This window comes from Temnothorax curvispinosus, unplaced genomic scaffold, assembly GCF_003070985.1.
Source record: "Temnothorax curvispinosus isolate PA1 unplaced genomic scaffold, ASM307098v1 QBEX01012418.1, whole genome shotgun sequence".
NCBI lineage: Eukaryota > Metazoa > Arthropoda > Insecta > Hymenoptera > Formicidae > Temnothorax > Temnothorax curvispinosus.
Window position 1 is genome coordinate 1,290 of NW_020222198.1, and position 15,488 is coordinate 16,777.

Here is a 15,488-nt window from a genome sequence, read left to right on the forward strand (position 1 = left end):
TCTGACGTATTAGTAAATATCTTTATATAACTAAATAATAAGTTAGTTACATTAGTAATGATTATAATGTTATTATATGCGAAATAAACATCAATTATATTTTTATGAAGCAAAATAAGGAACAGTTTACACAAATTATGTATAAATGTAGATAATTGCAAATAGAACAAAAATTTATAAAAACATTTAATGGAAAAAAATATATATATACATATAATTTAACGAGATATATTTTTCGATTTAGGAATATGAACGATTGTTGTGCGAATTTAAGTTTTCTCTATTTATATTGTTTTTTCAGGTTTCTTTAAGAAAAATGAAATCAATCTTAAAGAAGAATTTGCGAGAAAGCGGCCTGATCTAGTAGACCATATTATATGGAATCCACATGCAAAGGCACCTAGTCAAAATGGAGTAATTGGTAGCGTATTTTTTTCTCTCCATATCCCCTCCTCCCGATTATTTGTATTATTTCTAAGAAAATCGTAGGTCTTCGAATAATTGTTGAACGATGTTAAATATGCTTTCCTAATCGATTTCTTAAAACGATTCCCTAATCGAATGTGCAGTTGCATACGAAACAATATGTAAAAAGTACTGCTCAATGCTCATGTCATATAATTGCATTGCAGATAAGATGATTATTATCGAAATAGTTGTAATATAATTTAATTTAATAAAATAATTATTTTTCTGTAACTCGTGATATTTCAAACTTCCGTACTTTTTTAACATATTCACCGTCATAACGATCAACATTGAGCTTTCCATTTATGCCTTATCAGTCATCAGTGAATGTCATAGAATGACAGTCAAATAAATATCACATGTCATATATTTTCATGTAACTCAATACTATAAATTTAATATTATATATTGAGTATACCTCATTGTCTTTTTTTAATTTGTAAATTTTTTAAAATAAAATTATTTAACCTGCATATGAACGAAAAGTCAGCTAAAAAACATTTGGCGGCGAAGTTGTTGCAATAACCAATCATTTAGACGTTTAAGCATATCTCTCATCATTGTTATTAATTGCACGTTGTAATTACAGGAAGCAAGTCGAAGATAAATGTATCATTACTGTCGGATATAGATAGCAAAGGGAAAATAGTAACGTTGACGCAGTCATTGGCAAAAGCCGTATCTACGGGGAATCTTGAATCGGAAGAAATTACGGACCAATTAATCACCGAAAAGTTACAAATAAAAGGGATGCCCGATCCCGATCTCGCTTTAATATATGGTTACACTTGTTCCACACATGGTGTTTTACCATGGCACACAAGAACAACAGAATTTTTGTAAGTCCTAAAAAATTATCATGAATATCTGCCAATATTTTTCGATCTTACTTTATTAAATTAACAATTTAACTTTTTTCAGAATGCTGCCGATGTATGTTAGTATCTCAGTGAAAGATTTCACGTGTCTATTAGAGAGATATAACAAGTGTGTACAACGGTACGGTAAATGATATGTATAATTATCCTTATTTATACAAGAGATACTGTGTATCTGCGTAAGGAAAAATAAATTATCGTAAAGACTGAGCTTCTAACATAATTATTTTACATGCGCTACAAATGCAAAAATAAATCCTTGTGACTGTACCGAGATACGTTAATATCGTGACAAAGATGCATTAAAAAACGTACAGGGTACTTTAAAGAAAAGTGGTTATTTTTCATTGAGCCTTTCTTCGATTTAAAGTCCGCCGTTCGAATTTTGGAACAAACATTTGATTGAAATTGTGATATATTCGTCATACAACTACATACGTGAAAAAAAGAAATTCTTTGTTATATTTTTATTTCCACACAGGCATAAAATTTGCTTTGCGTAAATAAATGCAATCTTTTCGCATAATCTACATTAATGTTACAAATATATGCTTTGAAAGATAAGCCATAGCGTTACATGTTGCAATAATTATAAAGGCGAACACTTACGAATATCTTACATAGCTTTATGATAAAATGGTCAAGTACAGTTTTGATACTTTTACGAGTTCCTGATACCCAATGCTTGCTCCAATTCCGCTCGTTTTTGCTGCACTTTCGTGTAAAAATAACGACATACGGCTTCTTGTGCCCAAGGTTGATAGTAAAATTCAGCTCTCCGTTCTTCTTCCGGATTGCCGACAACGTCTGTCATGGTCTTTAAATCTCTAGTCTGAGAGATGATCCACTTGTTGATGAACTGTTGCGGATCCTTAGCAAAACTCAAGAAGAACTCGCGATTAGTCTTCAATTGATTAATCGTCTCGACGGTTTCGTGAATCTTGTTGTCCAAACTCTGGATTTCCTGCTGGCTCGCAGTCGACAGTAAGAAATTGTTCATCTGCGTCTTCAATGTATCATCTACTTCCACGTCGATGTCATAACACGCGGTCTGCTTCGTTTCTGTACCTGAATAATATAAACTTTTATATCAGATATGCTTAATTAATTTTAGCTCATGATATACTTTGTTCTCCACGAAATTATTTCTAAAACGTTAATATTTATCAGGGATAAAAATGGTACCTCACTTACCTTCTACACTTATAACATGATTTATTACAATGGGATCGGGTGGATGCAATAATGGATTCAATCGTTGCGGTATCTCGGCGAATTTCATTCGTGGGCAGGCAAATATCTGTTCCAAGTATTTATCACAGTTAATAAATTCTCTCTCGTGACTGTCTTGGAGCTTGTGCGTCTTTATATATTGCCAGAGCGCGGATATGATGACGGGTCGTGTCTGCGTGTGCACACCTAATAACCGCGCTAATCTTGGGTCCAATTTAAACTGAAATATTATATAAAGATTAATAGGAATGAAATTTAAAATCAATGTGGACAGCATTTACCAATTGTGATGAAATGATTAATTTATGTAAAGATTACCAATTAATTTATGTATTAATTTATGTAAAAAAGATTACCTGCAATGGCTGATAATCAAGAAGCAGAAGGATTGTGCAGCGAACGTTTTTGTCACCCGGTCTTTTAACTTGAAAACCGTCGGTTTCTTGAGTAGTCAACGTACGATGCCATTCGACCAAATGATTGTCAGGACCATACAGATCTTTGTCCAATTCTATTACCAAACTTTTGAAGAAAGACGAGAACTTTCGTTTTACCTGTAAAATTCATACAGTTATTGTTATCACTGAATATATTTATTTATATTTATGAAATAATTAGACTACACGCACATGCATGCACACATAATATATATTTATTTATTTATTGATATCATAATTATATTTAATAATCCATTGTGATATTATACCTTATTGGGATCATTTTTTGTATCATCTAAAAGACGCCCTTCGACTCTAAGTTCCCAGGATGCCACAGATCCTTCCTCTCCTTCGCCTGCCTCCTTAGCCGGATAAAATGTATTTGAGATAAAAATACGCAATTTTCGTTTCTGTTTCATTGGACGCTTCAAAGCTTCCTGAATATCGAGACGTTTTCGCATTATAGTCGCATCCAACTTCCTCTCGAACGCCAGCAAGTCCATATAAGCTTGCGACTCTGGCACCAAATCGCGCACTTTCTGAGGCAGTATTTTGTCTGCCAATTTCTTCTTTTTCTTTGATGTGGAATGTGAAAAATCACTGTTCCAAAAATACCTAAATGAGTTTATACGAAAACCATAGACACAGAAATTATAAATAATTCTGTAAGCCTTGGGTTGCAGTGGTTGTTCCTAATAAAACTTGGTGTCAAGTATAAACAGAATAGTACTATTTAGATCAAATATCAAGTTATAGATAGAAATAATAAAAAGGACAAACATGCAAGAGTAAGGATAAATAAAAAAAAATAAAGAGTAGCTAATTGTTAAAATATAATCTGATTAATAAAGATACAAAATTTACACACAAAGTAAATATAAAGTGTTTGTCTTAAACTTCTCTTGATGACCACGATACTTACGGTTTTTGCTGGGACATAGGAATACGTTGGTCCGCGCTTCTTTTTCCAACAGGAGGCGTAGGCATTGGGCCCTGACGCATATTTGAATACGGTTGGCTTGGTCTCATTATCCCACCAGGACCAGGCCCAGCGTTACCCATTTGCGGTGGCGGAGTAAATCCAGATCTTTGCTGCATCTGTGACCGAAATCAACTTACTTATATCAAGCGTTTGCATAATTTATAAATTGTAACCGTTGCATATGATTATCAAGTATCACAGAAAGTCAATCTCAATATATCCAACATGTTATATCAATATTTTATCTGATTATGGGTCTGTTTGCTATTGCTGAACTGGCTAGTTTAGCTTTCCTTCCAATATGGAGTGAAGAAGATAAACTCTGAACTAGTGTAGCCAGTTCACCAATAGAAAACAGACCTTGTGTATCAGAGTCAAAAGATATATGTTTACCGGAAAGTTGGGGCCAGAATACTGTCTCAGGTTCGGCGGTACCGCCGCTGGTGGATATCGCTGAGGCGGTGGTCCATTGCTTCCTGCGTTTGGCACGGGAAATCTCTGTGCCATCTTTGCTCGCACTCTTTAGAGAAACACATAAGCGATTTTAAACATATCTCCATTGCAACATAATTATTATGCATGAACATACAATAAATACAACACAATACAATAAATACACACACAAGTCAAAATATAAAAACACACTGTTTTATTTACATGTGCAGAAACTAATTTAGTTTAATTTGGAATTATATCACAAAATAACGCGACAATCATAATCGACACCCGACGCACAGGTACAACGTAACCTAGCACGAACAGAAAATTCGTTTCTACTTGCAATATAACGTTACGTATCGATTGCGCGAACGCATTGTACGCTAACATGCAAGAGATTTCAGTGAAACGAATTTGCGCGGAAGAAACGCCGATATATTGGCGCTCCCCAAAAATCTACGGTCACTTTAGATCATCGAGTTTCACAAAAGATAACAAAACGAAACTGTTGCACTCCGTTTCGTCGTGATAGAGCGTATACACGATAATTCAATGACCGTTATTCACAAATGATATTTATAAAGAGTATCGTCGAATAACCTTGAGACGCTTTTAGTGTTTTGGCTACGTTTACTCCGTTTGCTCCGTTTCTTCAGCTTGCGCTTGCGGTTGCCCTTCGCTTTTGCTCGCTTTCTCCTAGGAATAGGCAAAAATCGATTAATCGACGCACGAGTTTCTTGTCTCTTTTTTAAGAAGTCGATCGCGCATAAGTTCGACCAATCCCTATATCGAGTTTTTTGTTACTAGACTTTTGTCACTAGACAGAAAAGGAAAGTTTGTCGCTGCCTGTCGCTGTGTCGCTGTCAAGCAATTGACGGAGTGTTTGCATGCTTCTTCTCCTTTCTAAAAAATTAAACAGGCAGACGATGGCACGGCTCGTCGCAAAATCCACCGAATTGGTAAAACGTACGGATGACGTTTTAAAAATCTTATCGTGGCACGTTTGTCGTTATATACGATTATTTCAGGCGAGAATTAACCTCGCTGCAACTCGTGCGTGTATTATGTAACTCTTACTCCCCATCAGATTTTCGTGAAATAATTATTTGTGAACCTGTCATTACAAAAGTTTTGTATTCACTTTTGTGTCAGATGTGTCGGTGAATCGCTAAAATGGCTTTCTGCTGATTAAATTTTGTGCTCTGTCGAGGTTGTATTTTTCATGACAGAACACAGGAATGGACAAGCCATACTAATTTTTGTAGATCAATTTAAATTCCTTTGAAAGCAGTATATTTTTAGTAATAAATATATTCCCAATTTACTTAAAATTTGTTCATAATAAAAGCATTCTTTGATGTAAAATATGACATGCCTCGTAATGTGATGACTAAAGAAATAAATCTAGAATTTTTGTAACTATATAACGTCTTTAGTCTGATATTAATGTATATTATGTGTAATGTAATACTCTGAGTCTTTATTTTGTTATTAATGTTTTTAGACTTTGCTGTAAATAGAATTATATACTTTTGTTATATCTCGAGTCTTATTATGTACATATGAAGAATTCTAATGTTGTGAGATTTGTGCTCTAAATTTTGTATTTTATTAATTTTCACAACATTATATTGTAGTTTTTTAATATAAGATTATTTTTTATAACTGAACGACTGTACATTCTCTGTACTTGGAAGTGAAATAGGGTATATATGTTATACCCTATACATAAGATTTGAAATTTGGCGAAAGCAAGAAGGATTTAGTGCAGTTCATGTAGCAATGTAAAAAACAAACCTAATGTTTCCATTTAAATGAACACTTCTCTCAGCGCAAAACCACTTGTTTATACATCACAGCATTAACGCTAGATGTCTGCCTCGTGGCATGATTCCCAGAACTCTGAGAAATATCCCTTGTATATACACAAGATTTGTATTTAAATAAAATTGAATAATACATATGAATTACAGTTGGGATCAATCAAGCGAAGCCTGTGCTGCAAGCATGGGGTCAGTATGCCAAAGTAGAACTGATGCCACCCACTCTGAAGGACATCCCTGCGATTCGTAGTGGATTTTCAAGATTGATCCATGCTGCACGGACTGGTCGTTATCGCGACGTCACCGTGCGCGAGGGTATCATAAACACCTTAGTAGCTGCCGAAATATATTGCTGGTTCTTCGTTGGAGAATGTATCGGAAAGCGGCACATTGTTGGATATAATGTATAAGTACGCTACATATGTATAATTTTACATAGATAATCTTGTATAAATTATAGACCTGCTCGTAAATATATAAAAATATAGATCGTATATTTTTCTTTTCAAGAAGTGTTACAATATAGCGAATCGTTTATCTCGGCAGAAATACATTTATTTAATATCGCCATCTTATCTTAAAAACGTGGAAAATTTTATTATTTTAACACGTGTTGACTTGCGTATTGCCATATGCAAATTGCAGCGGTAACGTGGACATTCAACGATCGTGTTACACCCACTTGAGGAATTTCTATGCATTTGTCAAAGAGAGGAATGAAATTTGCTGGTATACCATCCTTCTCATTTCTATAAAATAGAGATTCTCATTATCAATTATACTGGTCTCGAAGTAACGCGTCATGAGTCGTAATTTATAATTACCCTAAAATAAGAATTGTTTTTTTCTCGAATTGTGTCGTCATCAGATTTATACTATTGACCGTCTGTTCAACCCCAATTAAAGACCATCCTGCATTCTTTCTATCCAACAAGAATTTCTGCAACTCGTGCGGCTTCACCTAAAGATTTTAAAGTATTGCAGTATTTCTTTGGAAATCTACTCACAGTTGATAAACTTGATAAACAAAGACTTTCCAAAAAATATTTTAAATATTTCCAAATCATTCTTAATGCGTTTTTGAAAGATAAAGACTGTGCCGACTTACAGAAATGAAGATTGCTTATACCAAGCTGCGGAAAGTTGCTATTTACAATTTGTTAAAATATAGATTCGAGAAATAATTGTTTACATACCTGTAACATATTTAACCATTTATCAGCAGATACACTGAGAAACTGAAACTCTCTGTCCTTTACGCAATCTGCATTTGCGATGACTAGTGTCTTAACTCCAAATATCTCGCATGTCCTGGCAATTCCACCTAAATTCGGTGGTCGATCAACAAAAGATGCTACAACTATTAGACCTTCTTGCAGCTGTGCATCTTGCAGAGATATGAATTCGCTCGTCATTTCGAAAATATCACCACGTAAATCTGTAGGCTTTGACGGCTCAATCTTTTTCTGGATATTATTTAAATCCATATAGGTTTCACCATTATTTTCTAATAATTCGGCGTGTGCATCACCTGCAACGTAACTATTTAATATCCTACACAATATTTATTGCCATTTTAGTTTACCTGCGAAAGATTTTGTCAGATATACGGAAGATTCGGTCTCGGTCAGAAATGAATTCGCATTATAAAGCTGTAGAGGATGAGCATCACTTTGCTCAAACATCAAGTCTTTAAACACATCCGGACTAATCCATTCGTCACAACTTACGTTAGTCAAACGTGGTAATTCATAGTAAATTGTCTATAAACGTCACAAAATGATGTATTAGTAAGTACGTCAAATTCAATTCTTTCTCGAGGGCAAACGTGTAGTGTGTACCTGTAAGCTGTAATCGTTGATTGGATGAAACTTGGAAAAATAAAAATCATCCTGTATTCTAAATGAATTTTTTGTCAAACTTTCCTGTTGTAAACCAATCACAGCAGCTTGATATATACCTTTATAGTCGGGTAAATTATGATCACCATACGTTGCTTTTATTAATTCGTACAATTGTGTCAAAATAAACTATAGACAGAAAAAAATTAAGATGAGTGAAAATATACATACGAAGTATTTGAAAAGTGTGGGACCCCCCATTATTCCACTTTTCGAATACCCCGTATATATATTTACATTACATCTTGAGGATGTTCTGGAAGGTTTGTCAAAGTGCTACAAAGTTGATGAAAATTTAATATCATATTCTGTATTCTCTTTCAAAATTTGGAGCCAAATTTCAGATCGATTCACAATTTAGATAAAAAATTATCAATTTTTGAATATCCGAGTTTTAACACATAACTTTATGGCGTTACAGAAAAAAATGTAAAAATTAAAAAATGCTACCAATATGATATTTTACACACAAGTAGATCATCAACAAAGAAAAATATGGCAATAAAATTTGGAGCAATTTACAAAATTTTCTTTTCAAGATAAAAAAAAAAGTAGTAACAGTTATTAACAATCACTAAGGACCGATTGTTTCAACCTGTTGGTAAACTACCTAATAGTTAAATTATATGTCTATCTTTGTCTAATTTGAAGGAAAGACAAAGACATATATATGATTTAACTATTAGTTAATTTACCAATAAGTTGGAATAACCGACCCTAAATCTACGTCTTTTACATTCTGTTAGATTTGCCGTAACTATTATATTTAAATACATTTTTTTGTCTTTGGATCTCTGTGGAGAATTATTATCAATGTTTTTAATATTTCCTGCATACTTTTAATTGGGACGGTGTCTCCAGAACATCCTTAAGGCTCTTGGGTTTTTTCTGACATTTTGTAAGATTGTGACGTCAGAAGCGAGAAATTCGTACGTGCTATTTCCAAATAAAAAAGGTATATTTGCATAAAATAACACTTCAGATCATTTCAGCACACTTCGAAAATATTCTGAGAGTAATTAAGTCTATTCCTCTCCCTTGACAGTTAATAAACAGCCGTAAAATTAATGTAATACAAAAGCTATAGTCATGTGCCTGCGCATAAGCCTTTATCGTATTACATTTATTTTACGGCTGTTTATTAACTGTCAAGGGAAAGGGATAGACTTTGGAGTATTTGTGAAGTGTGCTAAAGTGATCTAAAGTGTTATTTTATGCAAATATATTTTTATTTGGAAATGGCACGCACGAATTCTCAGCGTGTCATTTCTCGCCCCTGACGTCACAATCTTACAAGGTGTCGGAAAGAGTCCAAAAGCCTTAAGCCTCGTTTTGCAGATTTTACTTGCCTGATTATAAACACGCACGTTAAATTGTTGTCCTAAGCAACATTGTACTATATATGGCAGGGCTGTACGAATAAAAACTTTCTGATAAGTACTTGAAAGAAGTTTCGCGACATGATAGACAATACTTGCAACAGAGATCGTACACCTTGGTCGGTGCTTCAAACTCTGAAAATAATATATGTATACTCTGATATATGTATACAAATGTAGACATTTGAGAAGTCTTTCTTTTTTACAGGATTATAGAATTTATTCGGATTACCTTTGCAAACAGTGACCACAACGTATCATGCAAATGAATATTTTTCGCAAAGATTCGTATCAACAACCACTCTTGCATTATTCTCACGCTAGACTGATTGCTTTCCGAAAAAATAAAATTACATAATTTTTCCTGTAGTAAAGAGACAAATTCCTACGAAACAATCATCTATTAATTTCTTAATCAGAGTAAAAATAAAATTTAACTAACAACGAAAACTTAGCTCACCTCATCCAACATTGGTTCTAATATCAATAAAATTTGCATTGTTCTGTGTTTTAATTTATGTAAGGACGAATCGTTAAAATATCTCTTGGTTTTATTCTTTTCCAATGCATCGAGTATTAACTGTACAAGTGTTGGTGCATAATTTAATTCTGAATTAATTATTCTTTGCAACAGTATAACCGCCTCTGCTCTGATCGCGGCATCATTATTATAATCCCTATTAATAGAACATCAATATTGTATTAATTATTTACAAAAATTACCTATAAATTTATATATTTATAAATCACTTATTCAAAATAAATATTGATAAACAGATGCTTACAACGTGAAGATGTGTTTTGGATAATATTGACCCAAGTGCTTGACAATAAATAAATGAGCATGATTTTCGATTTTCTTGTTACGCAGATATGGAGAACCATGAAATAAACAGTTCTCTAACGGATTTTCTAATTTTATCAAATTGTGTATGTCCAAATTTTTTATTTTAGAAAGTATTATTCTTTTGAATCTTGTATTCTCCCCTTTGCAATTTAGCAATTCAGCAATATACTGCGAAACAAGATAGATCATAAGCGATCGATATTTCAAAAACATCGATATACGTCTTTCGGCATCCGACTTACTTGATTCACGAATTCCGCGGCATTAAGCACGGCATTAGGCAAAAGGAAAAAGTTATTATTAATAATAATTCCCATGAGGTCTTCCACTGCTGTCCAAAAGATATTGTTCTTTTTACTGTTTATAATACACGTAAAGCCCAAATCAAAAGCACATTCCAGAGTTTTCCTATCGATTATTTCGCTTATAACTTTATTATCAACTATTACTGTTAGTATCTTTGCAATTTCAGAAATGTTTTCTAGTAGGCCTATCTCGAGAAATTGTAGCAAGTTAGATAGCATTGTGGTAACAGGAATCCACGAGGACACTGGAGAATTCACGAGATATTGATGATGAAGTTTTAAGAAAAGCAAATAATATTCCGATGTAATTTTTCCTTTTAAATTTGCATTGATATCCTTAGAAATGTTCGTTAACTCCCGCATAGTCAACAAATGCTTCGTGTAAAAGGTTTTTGGACATGGCAAAGCTAACGCGTTCTGAGAGACATACAAAACGTATAATCCGTACAAATATTGTAGATTTAAACTTTGCAAGTTGTTTATCAAGTTCATACTTTCATTTCGCAATGTTTCTATGTAAACGTTTGCATCCTTTTTCGGTATGAAGAGAGGTGCGTTGACGATATGTGAGGATAAAATGGCTGTATATCTCGTATAATCTTCGTAAGTCAGCTCTGTGGACATCTTCCTCATGTATTTAATTAAAAAATTAAAAGTGGTACGTATATATAACGTTATAAAGTCCGTCATCTTATCGAGGGGTCCCTTCACGGAAAGATGCAGTAAATGTGACATAAATTCTACTATATATATACTTGAGATTATATCAGCATAAGGTCGTAGAACGATACCATTCAAGGTACACAGCCAATTGCTTAATGATGCTGCGGCAGGGCATAACTTGCACGAGAATATAAGATTTGCATCATATAACAAATATACTATTAATGCAAATATCCTACGACTCTCAAGACTAGCATTTTCAATAAGGAAGGAGACTTGCGAATATTTTTCGCATGTCTCTTTCACGAAAGTTTCCACGTCTTTTTTCGCTAATAATTTCTGTAACCATGCTGTAATAATGTTCCAAACAATTGTTCCTCTCGTGAGACCTTCTCCAGGGGGAAACGTAGCTAAAACATTGGCGAGCAACGGTAGATCGCTCATCTGTCGTACATAATTGGGGATTGCTCTCAAGAGTTCAATTTGAGACGCGGTACGTAGAATATGAGAGTGCATGCTCAAATTTGTTTCCACTAAAGATTTAATGGCATTCAATTCGGTAGTCTGCCAATTGGAATGTTGTATCTCTTTTTGTGAAATTGTTCGTAACGCATGTATGATATAAAATATTGCCACAGGACCCCAGGCTACACAGCTGACCTTCTTGAGAAATCTGTTTAGCAAATCACTTTTCTCTGCGCATTTGAGGAAGTGCGAGAGTTCCTTCACGATGTCCGGACATTCCTCATCAGGCTGACATTCGTAAAGAAAGTTATTATTCAGAACATTTACAAACAATTCGAGAAACTGATCGTTAAATATGGTATCATCCAGTTTACAAACGTGCGATACACCCCACTTTGCAATACGATTATTTTCATGCAGTAAAACTTTCTCGAAAATGCACTGCAGCCATTCAATGTTAAAGCAATCGCAGGCTCTGTGTTCTTCGTTTACTTTTATTAGATCAGCTATATGAGTTAAAGCTGGTGTTACTAAGTGTTCTTGCTTCTCTTCTACCGCTTCATACACCAGGAAAAATCTCTTCTTAATGTGATCCATCGATGAAAACGTACCAGATCGATAACAAATAAACGGTGTGATTTGTGCCTTTGTCAAATTCGGTCGTGCCAATTTTAATACAACCTCTTCATTCAGAGAATCAATTGCTTTCTTCATTATGTATAAGGCCTGTTTGTGATATTGTTGCACGGGTGATCGCAATCCCTTTAATACGAACAACCAGAACGTGCTCTTACAATAAATATCACGGTGTAATATATTCATTGAATGTGACGATGTGAGACAAGTGTCTGCCATGATACTCAAGACAGTGAGAGACTCTTTTAAATCACTCGCTTCGTGCAAAAAATGGTCCCATAGAGGATAAACGATATATGTCGGAGTAAAAATCTCTACTAACTTAGGAAACATTAAAGCAAACAATCTCCATTCATTGTCTTTCTTTACCTTTACCCACGACTTTATAATGTCTAAATACATGCAACTAAGGTTTTTCAATGCTTTGATCTCTTCGCTAGTGGCGTGAAGTTCATATAAGCGTAAAAATTCTAAAAGGTATTCTAATATCTTCATATACATAATTCTAGACTCGCTGGTTGCGATGTAAGCTTTGCTTAAGCAGAAGAAATACTGCAGATGCTGTTTGATCGAGCTAGCATTATGATAAAGTATCATTTGCAAAATGATTATGTCGCACAAGAGCGAAATTTGTGAGGCGTTTCGCGAGTAATTTGGTGGAAAGATCATTTTTATATTAGGAAAGGAAAGTTTCTCCGCGTCAGCAGGTATCACATACTTCTTACGTTCGCCACTCTGGACATCGTGAAATGCAGATTGATATTCATAACACAACAACAGTCGGCAGAGCTCGAGTTTATCCATATTTAACTCTTCTGTAGTTATCTCTTGATTGTAACACTGTATCAAATGATGTACGTCAAGCTTGTACTTGCTGTCTATAGTTTGTAAAAGTGAGATGTTCACTGTAGAGAAATGTGAATAACGATTGTGTAGATCCATCTTATTTTTGGGTTTCCTTCACGATCGATTTAAACTGTTGAACCGTTTCAATTCTTAATACACAGTACAAGATGCATGTACGTGGTATCCTTTCATTTGCGAAAAGGTCTCTCTCTCTCTGTGCTATCCTAGAAATACGTACAGTACAAACAAATCAGAAAGGTACAGAAAAGTTCATTATATTTACCAGTTAGTAAAAAGACTATATTACAAAAGTGTATTACATTTTCAGTTATAAAGATATAATTTTCTCTTACTATTTTCGGTTCAATTATTGCTTCTTGCCGTGTGTCATGACGTCCGTTACTTTTCTTTTTGCTGAATCTCGCCGGATGGTTTGGAATGCCTTCAATCTGTTCTTTCAGATTATATTGCACATTTATTTAAATAATATCCGTTACATGTGCCTAACAAAAGAGATCACACCGATCACACGTGGCGAGTTCACCTTGAGTTGACAAATTTATGGTAGTTGGATTGTTGGAACAAAAACTCACTGTGCAACAACGCCATCTCGTCGGTTATCGCAGCTGGAGTAAGAAGTACTGAAGCAAAATAAGTTACAGATGGTAACAGGTGATTGTATGTACATTTCTAGTCTAATATGCATTATGCGTTATGCAAAAGTTTGTGCTTTGGTCTTAATTTAATTAAGATAAACCGAGATTAAGGCCATCTGCGCACAATAAAACGCATATTAAGAATAAAGCATAAATATTAAATATTGGAATCTATAAATATATAGGAATATTCTTTGTAAGAAATATTAAATATTAGGATATGTAAATGCAATGTAAGAAAATTCCTATATTTATTCTTATATTTTATTCTTTTCCATTGTGCGTTACGTTTAATTACTATTTCTAATTCCGATCCCTAATATTTATTAATATTTATTCTTATTCCGAATATGTGCTCTATCATACGCAGGGTTTAAAGTTAATCTACATTTGGTAAAAATAAACATAAGAAACTATAAATGATGGGAGAAACATAAGCAAAAGTTCTGTTTGTAGCTATGTTACACTTTCTACTCTCAAAATGAGTCAGATATATAATTGTTCAATTAAAAAATGATTTTTTTTCGAACACAAGAACGAGAGTATAATTGTTTTCCGTGGTTTTCTTGGACGCTTATAAATATAATTCTATTCATCAAATTGCTCTATCACGTCACAATTTTGAGAAATTTGCGGTTAAAGTTACAAAAAAGGCGCTATTTTAATACGTATTTTTAGTATCTGAAAAAAAATTGGGTAACGAGAACTAAGTGTCAGGGTTGCGAGAATTTGGTTGTACAAACTGGGTATCGAGTCAAATTGATTAAAAGTCGAATTAGTTCAATAATGTGACGTAGTTATTTGTACTGTAAAATCTAGTCAACAGTAAAAGGTTAACGGAACTCAAACATAGTTATTTGTACAATGTACAATGCTCTTTAAACTACCAGAATTAAAATATACTCTGTATTTGATATATTGTACAACATTTCGGGTTGTAGTATAAACCCAGGTAGCAAGCACTCGTCATTTTGACGTCAATTGACGTCAAAAGTCTGTCATTTTGACGTCTTGTGACGTCAATTGACGTCAAAATGACGAGTGCTTGCTACCTGGGAAAGCAAATGAAAGTTAGGTTTAATCAAATAATTATAAAGGTGATTCAACTATTTCACAAAAGTAACTACAACCCGAAAATATTATGGTATTACTAATCTTTTTTTTTTATATACGATATGCGACGTGTTGGAGAAGTTTTTTTGCGTTCAAAATTATATGGTATATGCATAAAGCTTCTACAAACATTCTCACGCATGTCTCAAAGACATAAACACATTCAAAAGACGTGAAAAATAGGAATTTTATTTTGTCATTAAAAAAACGTTTCTATAATAGTTTCTTAATAGTTATTTGTGTAACAAGTGCGGGAAGTTGAGAATTGGACATAAGTGCGGAGTGACGCACGAGCCGAAGGCGAGTGCGTCCACTCCGCACGCGTGTCCAATTCTCAACCCGCACGTGTTACACACACTATTTTATATCACAAGTGCGTCTAAAGTTTAAAAAAGGACTTGCAGGGGCGAGGGGGGGG

General features: G+C 34.0%; 4 protein-coding genes across 10 annotated transcripts in view; 2 read left to right on the plus strand and 2 right to left on the minus strand.

Moving 5' to 3' along the window:
• Positions 1-274: 274 nt before the first annotated feature.
• LOC112462431 (dehydrodolichyl diphosphate synthase complex subunit NUS1) lies at positions 275-1,556 on the plus strand (the record flags this gene model as incomplete). Its single annotated transcript, XM_025028195.1, has 3 exons — positions 275-421; positions 1,058-1,307; positions 1,390-1,556. Coding segments are annotated over 3 exons (488 nt in total), but the record flags the coding sequence as incomplete, so codon positions are not given.
• Positions 1,557-1,781: 225 nt separating this feature from the next.
• Positions 1,782-15,488, minus strand: part of LOC112462428 (brahma-associated protein of 60 kDa-like) — a 21,489-nt gene continuing 7,782 nt past the window's right edge. Inside the window, exons 2-8 of one of the 6 annotated variants that reach the window (XM_025028187.1) lie at positions 5,071-5,132; positions 4,392-4,518; positions 3,939-4,114; positions 3,286-3,616; positions 2,936-3,133; positions 2,541-2,799; positions 1,782-2,414 (exon numbers count right to left, since the gene is read on the minus strand). In XM_025028187.1, coding sequence (XP_024883955.1) covers positions 2,008-2,414; positions 2,541-2,799; positions 2,936-3,133; positions 3,286-3,616; positions 3,939-4,114; positions 4,392-4,518; positions 5,071-5,132 — 1,560 coding nt within the window. In that variant the 3' untranslated portion in view covers positions 1,782-2,007. The other 5 variants (XM_025028186.1, XM_025028188.1, XM_025028189.1 and 2 more) reach the window with 5 other exon arrangements.
• Positions 5,288-6,752, plus strand: LOC112462430 (ATP synthase subunit g, mitochondrial). Its single transcript, XM_025028194.1, has 2 exons — positions 5,288-5,402; positions 6,410-6,752. Exons 1-2 carry the CDS (start codon positions 5,324-5,326, stop codon positions 6,667-6,669), a joined length of 339 nt encoding a protein of 112 aa, XP_024883962.1. The 5' UTR covers positions 5,288-5,323; the 3' UTR covers positions 6,670-6,752.
• Positions 6,733-15,488, minus strand: part of LOC112462426 — a 10,380-nt gene continuing 1,624 nt past the window's right edge. The window contains exons 2-13 of one of the 2 annotated variants that reach the window (XM_025028181.1): positions 13,895-13,942; positions 13,655-13,804; positions 10,629-13,525; positions 10,325-10,554; positions 10,000-10,216; positions 9,772-9,924; positions 9,510-9,674; positions 8,101-8,289; positions 7,845-8,022; positions 7,456-7,790; positions 7,084-7,220; positions 6,733-7,008 (exon numbers count right to left, since the gene is read on the minus strand). In XM_025028181.1, the coding sequence (XP_024883949.1) occupies positions 6,858-7,008; positions 7,084-7,220; positions 7,456-7,790; positions 7,845-8,022; positions 8,101-8,289; positions 9,510-9,674; positions 9,772-9,924; positions 10,000-10,216; positions 10,325-10,554; positions 10,629-13,397 (4,524 nt within the window). In that variant the 5' untranslated portion in view covers positions 13,398-13,525; positions 13,655-13,804; positions 13,895-13,942 and the 3' untranslated portion in view covers positions 6,733-6,857. Of the gene's footprint in view, positions 7,009-7,083; positions 7,221-7,455; positions 7,791-7,844; positions 8,023-8,100; positions 8,290-9,509; positions 9,675-9,771; positions 9,925-9,999; positions 10,217-10,324; positions 10,555-10,628; positions 13,526-13,654; positions 13,943-15,488 lie in introns of both variants that reach the window. The other variant, XM_025028180.1, reaches the window with a different exon arrangement.

Bases quoted from the DNA above. Each gene is read 5' to 3' on its own strand.
- LOC112462430 (XM_025028194.1), top strand. From the start codon at position 5,324: ATGCTTCTTCTCCTTTCTAAAAAATTAAACAGGCAGACGATGGCACGG. The intron at 5,403-6,409 runs GTACGGATGACG...TATGAATTACAG, and splicing joins ATCCACCGAATTGGTAAAAC to TTGGGATCAATCAAGCGAAG.